Source organism: Condylura cristata, unplaced genomic scaffold (assembly GCF_000260355.1).
Source record: "Condylura cristata isolate star-nosed mole 26May11 unplaced genomic scaffold, ConCri1.0 scaffold00019, whole genome shotgun sequence".
NCBI lineage: Eukaryota > Metazoa > Chordata > Mammalia > Eulipotyphla > Talpidae > Condylura > Condylura cristata.
Genome location: NW_004567120.1, coordinates 12088041 through 12094258, shown reverse-complemented (window position 1 = coordinate 12094258; position 6218 = coordinate 12088041). Strand labels below are relative to the sequence as shown.

Here is a 6218-nt window from a genome sequence, read left to right as displayed (position 1 = left end):
AGGCAGCACAAAATAATGGGGTACCATTCTTTTTAAAAGGTTGATTAGCAATGCATACAGAACTGGGATACAGGCCAGAGATGCAGGGCGGTGAGAGAGCTCACCAGAGACAGAGTGGGAGCAGAGCAGGCAGACTGACTAAATACACTAGCGGGGGAGCAGCGGGTGAGACAGAAGGGGTCTGCTGCACCATGTGCATCACCTCCATGGCTGGGGATCGAACTCGTGCTGAAGCGGCTGCAGCTAGCTTCATGATCCTGCGCTTTAATCCTGTTGCACCACCAGGGAGGGCCCAGGATACCACTTTTCAACTAACAAATTGGCTATTATCAAGAATAATCTGAGTCATTGAAGTAATTGGGGAAAAATTAAACAATGCATCTTCTTGGTAGTAATAAAATCCCTTAGTCTTTCTGATATATAAATCTACAGCTTTAAACATGAGGAATGAGGTAAAAAATATATGTATGTGTATATAAAATTTTTAAAATAGGTAAAAAAAGTATGTATCTTTGAATCAGCAATTCCACCTGTTGGAATATGTTTTAATGATCTATGCAATGAAGTATGTATAAAGGTGCCGTGGCATGCATATAATAATCTATAATTAAGGACAATTTAAATGTCAACAGAAGATTATGTAAATTAGAGTGCTCATATGATAGCACATGATAAAAATCAAACTGTACAAGATCATTTTTCCAGTTTTTAAAAGGAAGATTTATTTAACAAGTTTCACTTAGTACAATACATCTAATGGAAATCACAATACAAGGAGATTTAAATCAAAGCCTCAGAGTCTCATACAAACAACACAACCAAACTCCTAAAGTATTGGTAATTACATCTCAAAATTGTCCCAGATCTTAAAAAAAAAAAATAGAAATGTACACTCACGTGCCTTACAGGATATTAAACCAAAGAGCTAGAATTAACAAACATGCCAAATGTTTTCACTTGAATCGTAGACACAGCTCCTATATTTGAGTTTTACAGAAAAGCATGTTTCTCAACATGCATCCAAAGTTTTCAATGTATTGTGGTATAAGAGCAACATTTAACGTAAGTGAAACTGCTTTAACCTAAATACGCTTACTGCTTAGGTACACTCCTACAACATAACTAACTTGAGGAAAGCTGAAAGCTGTTTTAACAGTTATGGTCAATACTGAACTTTGTTATTACATCCTAGATGAATGTTTCAGTGTTCAAAATTACTGAGCTTGAAGTTTTAAAACAATCTTGACTTCCACTTTACAGTAAGCATGAATCACAAGCCTGTAATGCAAAACTGTTAAACTTAATTTTTGTTTTCTTAAAAAAAAAAAAGATAAAGAAAAAGAAAGAAGCTGACCAAGAGTGATCAGAATCATTTATATTTCCCATTTACCAATCATACTGGATATACTAGACATCCCTCCCATTCTACTCAACTCCCACATATGCACAGCTTTTATTTCTGTAGTAGCTGTTCAGCACACCTTCTCCACCTAAGCAAGGTTGGACTGATAGTCACTCGAGTTTTCTTGCAGAACTTGGTCATATCCACTCATACTGCTCTGACCACCATAGCCACCTCCATACCCACCACTCAGCTGCTGGCTAGCAGGACCCCCGTAACTGGACTGGTTGGACAAGCCCATCCCGCCCATCATTTGGCTCCCATACGCACCACCACTTGCCCCTGCTGTAGAATTCAAAAAGAGTTCTACATAGCTGTGATCATAAGCGCCCCCACTTGTTCCTGCAGTAGAGTTCAGGAAGAGCTCCACATATCTGTGTTGCATATTAGCTTTGTCTTTTGCCATAGCTGCCACAGCATCTTCGTGAGTAGCAAATTCAACATCTGCCTCACCAGTAACTCTGCCATCGGGCCCAATTTCAATGTGTACTCTCATGGGGTTAAGAGGGGAGAAAAAATTGTAAATATCATTCTCGGTGGCTCTGTACGGTAATCCCCTCATGTGTACACAGTGCCCTGTAGTGCTCTGGAAACTGGACCCACCATCTCCATATCTATGATCAGACATTCCTGAAAAACAGTAATTGAGGTCTCTTCCAAACCTATCAGATCCAAAGCCATACCCATCATTATAGCCGCCATAATCGTCATAGCCTCCATACCCACCACCATAGGCACCCCTCCTCATCCTTTCAAACCCAGCCCCTCTGCCAAGGCTATTATATCCTCTGCCAGCCCCCGGCCTATCATAGGGACCCGGCCGCTGCATAGCCATAAGCTTTCGAGGGGGGTCGTAATGGGTTCGGACTTCAGCTCGGCTACTCTTGAAGATTTCAATGTATCTGTGCCCTATTCTTTCCTTGTGTTTCTTTAAGGCCTTTTCAGCTATCTCCTGGGAAGCAAACTGCACAAAGGCCTCCCCTGTGCTCCGCCCCTGAAAGTCCACCGGCAGTGTCATCCCATTTGGCACAATTTCCAGCCCTGAAAAAAACTGCACAATTTCCTCCTTGCTACAGCCAAATGGGAGTCCTCTAAGGCGGACGAAGCCATCGTTGGCCGTGTCAGGACTATTTGGACCTGTGTGCTTCAACACCCAATCCATTTCAACACTGTTGGACTTGAATACTTCGACATATCTGTGTCCCATGGTTTCTCTGTCCTTCTTCAAAGCCAGTTTCACTTCATCTTCGGATTCAAGTTCGACAAATGCTTCACCACTCGGTCTGCCTTCTCTGGTGTAGATGAAACGAATACCTGATGTACCATTTTGGATTTTGCAGTCGGAGAAGAAGCGCATCACTTCATCAGCTGAGCAGGACCAGGGCAGGCCCCTGACCTTCACCACGAACCCCTCCCTGCCTTCCGTGCTCAGCATCATGGTGAATGTCGGGTTCTTGGTGACAAGCTGGACAAGGCAATTTCGTTATGGCTGAAAAAAATTATAAGATCATTGTCATGGAAAAATGTGCACAAGGTAAGAAAAAAAGGTCAACTACTAATACAAAATTCAGTTACCCTGATAGCTTCTTTGTAAGGCATTCATATGAATAAAAAGACTATCCAAATGCCTAACTCACCCACCATCTATTTAATATTTACTTATTTACTCAGTACCTCGTATGGGTTAGATACCTTTAATGCTGGTTATTTTGGAGTGGTAAGATTGTAGGGGCTTTTTGCTTCAGACAATTTTTTCCCCTTTGGACATATCTGTATGTTCTAACTTTTTTGCATCAACCATTACCATCATAGTCAGAAGATAAAAAGTCATACAAAATTAATAGCAAAATCAGTAGAAGAAATCAACAAATAAAAGATGGCTTTAGCTAATTACATAAAAAATGAAAAGCTTCATTACAACAAAAGTGAGATTCAACAAAATTAGGAGACAAATAATACACATGGGAGGATAACCTGCAACACATGTGTATGATATCCTAGTCATATAAAGAACTCATGCAAAATGACAAAATTGGGAAAATATCAAAGTCTAAGAGATAAGTAGAAAAAAACATAGGAAATTCATCCATTCGTACCATTTTTCTGGTCTAGTACTTTGGCACAAAGATCAATAAGCCCAGAAAGAGCTTGTGGTCCTACAAGAGCTTTGTATGTCTTTACTGAAAGCAGGGAAATAAACACTGTCCTGGCGATGGCATAATTCTGTGCAGGGAGGTAGAGTGATATAAAGCAGAGGCTGGCTGGTAAATTTCTACCAGTTGGCAGTAGAACAATTAACAATTAAATAAAACAGACTAACCCAGTTCAAGGATCCATGAGCAGATTTTTAAAACTACGATAGAGCAGAAATAAGAAGCCAGGCAAGAGAGAAAAGCTGGTAAGATAAGATCGGACCCCAACAGCATCATTTGACAGACAACTGCTCAAGAGCCATTTAAGGGTTTTCAACAGGGGAGGGAGTCGAGTGGAGGGGAGTGACGTCATCAGAACCCTTTCAATAGATCACCCTGGCAACACTGTGGAACTCAAACAGAGGGGGTAGGGTTAGCACTCCAGTCTTTTAGAGATAATGTTAAGGGATTCACCTAAGGCAATAGCAGTTTAAAAGAAGGGAAGAAAGATGTGTATCACACCTTTTGACAGTAAATCGACTTCAGGATAAGTGCCCTGAGGAGGATGTGAAATTCACACAAAGATCTAGGGAGCTATATCTTCTTTGAAAAGTATTTTATTAAGAAAACTACAATATTACACAATTTCAAATTAAGAAAACCTCTTAATAAAAACTACTTCATAAATAATCATGTCACCCAGCTACTTTATAATCTCAACTATTTAAAATATATGTACACATATCACTTGACCACGCCAGAAGTCCTTCCAGGAAACTGGTCAACAGAAATACTCACAAATGTTCACTGCAGCACTTTTAGTAATGACAGAAAATTAGAAACCTAGTCAAAAGGGAGATGCTGAATAAGTAATTTATCCTTACAATTCTATGCAGTTGTTTAAAAAAAAAGTTAAAAAAAAAGTCTGTCCTGACTTAGGAATATTTACAAAATATATTAAAGGAAACTATATATAGGACCACTTAGCTAAAAATATAATCATGTATGTAAGTGTACGGACAATCTGGGAGGATAAAATACAAATTTGTTTTTTGAGAAAAAAGAATCAGAGGGAAAGTGAGGTGAATTTTCACTTTTTACCCTATATACTTCTGTATAGTTTTAATTTTTAAAAACCACTGTCATTGGATAAAAAAAAAAGTTAGAAAAATATATAAGGAATAAGTCAAAAGTTAATAGTTACTCTATGATGGGAGGTTTATGGGAGCGAGCTTTTTCTTTTTTTTTTTGTGCAGTCTTAATTTTCTACAAAGAGGATAATTACTTTTATTTCGGGAAAAAAATTAGAAAGCTCGCTTTTCTGGGAATTAGCATAGCATATTTTATAAAAGTTTGCAATCTTGTATGTGGACAACACAGTCTGGGAAGCCTGGGTTTCTTGGAAAGTACAAAGTGTATTAACTGCCATAAAACTACAGTGAAGATTCAACTCGACCAACATGTCCTATCGCCGATGTGTCTGGGACACAGCATCTGCAGTGGTAAGTCTCTCCATAACCCATCTTTAGGCCCGAGTGACAGATTTACAGGCAGGTTTTGCGCTTGCCTGATCTCTAGGTTGACCCACCCCATTTACTGCCCCTGCGGCACTCTAGTAGGCCAGACCGCCCCCTTTGTAGTGGCAGGGAGATTCGGCTTCATTAAGGCATCTCTTGGGAAGGAGACGAAGGCAGCGGGGACTCTTGGCTTTAGTAGGGACCCTGAAAGCTTCCATTTATGAGTTAAGAATTTGTGTATTTATGCGTGTTAGACACATACTTTTTACACACCATAGCGCTGAGTAGCTATCTCTGAGTGTTGGATTACGTGTATTTTTTAAATTTACAGTATATTATTATTTTTCAAACGTTCGAAATTGAACAGGAAGATTGTTGTGAGAAGCCCCTCAAAATGTTATTTAAATATTCAACTCCGTAAAAACGTTTATTGGGCGCCTCCATCAGACACGCATTTACCTAGATATGACTCTACAAATATAATTTACTTGGTGCCTCCCCCTACAGACAGACAATCAAGCAGTGGAAAACGAGTACCTGAATGGATGGACCAACTCTCAGAGCCCTGGTCTCAATATCTGTTTTTCCTAACCTAGGACCGTGGTTTTCAAACGTTGCTCACCTTACGGTTCCAGTTATGGGTCCCCTGAGGCCCGCCCCGACAGACAGATACAGAAAAACACATCCACAGTCACGAACGTCCACCATTTCCCCACCAGGCGCAGCAAAGGCGGTTTCCCGGCACTGAGGTGGGGGAGGGGGAGCGGGGGAGGGGAAAGCAGGGAACGAAAAAGGCGGAGGCGGCCCGCGGATCCCGTTTTGGTCTTCATTATCACCACCCCCGGGCCCCCCCGCTCCCACCCACACACCAACCTCTAAAGATACCGGATAATTTTCCTCCTTCTTCCCTCAAACGGCTATAGCGAGACGATAGACGACGACCAGAACTACTTCTGCTCACGTAAGCGATTGATCACGTGAGCACCTACGTCATGTGAGATCTAGGTCACGTGAGCCACTCTCCGCTTCGACTCGGGATCGCTAAAGTGCCGCACTTCCTTCTGGTCAGGCAATGGGGCGGGCCCAGAACCAAGAAAGCCAGCGTGCTATTGGTGGTCGTGCATCTTACGTGACTGGCCATTGGTCCATTTCCGGGGATAACCGTCC

The 6218-nt window shown here is 41.2% G+C and overlaps 1 protein-coding gene across 3 annotated transcripts; it reads right to left on the bottom strand.

The window, feature by feature from the left end:
* Positions 1–688: 688 nt before the first annotated feature.
* HNRNPH2 (heterogeneous nuclear ribonucleoprotein H2 (H')) lies at positions 689–6111 on the bottom strand. 3 transcript variants are annotated; one of them, XM_004685649.1, is made up of 2 exons: positions 5925–6111; positions 689–2891 (listed from the first exon to the last, which is right to left on the bottom strand). In XM_004685649.1, the coding sequence occupies exon 2, from the start codon at positions 2838–2840 to the stop codon at positions 1491–1493; it is 1350 nt and encodes a 449-aa protein (XP_004685706.1). In that variant the 5' UTR covers positions 2841–2891; positions 5925–6111; the 3' UTR covers positions 689–1490. The 3 variants fall into 3 exon arrangements, with proteins under 3 accessions (XP_004685706.1, XP_004685707.1, XP_012582738.1); XM_004685650.1 differs by having other exon boundaries at positions 5937–6111; XM_012727284.1 differs by lacking the exon at positions 5925–6111 and adding an exon at positions 5674–5762 and having other exon boundaries at positions 703–2891.
* Between the last annotated feature and the right edge of the window lie 107 nt (positions 6112–6218).

Excerpts from the sequence above, each read along its gene's own strand:
- HNRNPH2 (XM_004685649.1), bottom strand. The coding sequence starts at position 2,840 with ATGATGCTGAGCACGGAAGGCAGGGAGGGGTTCGTGGTGAAGGTCAGG.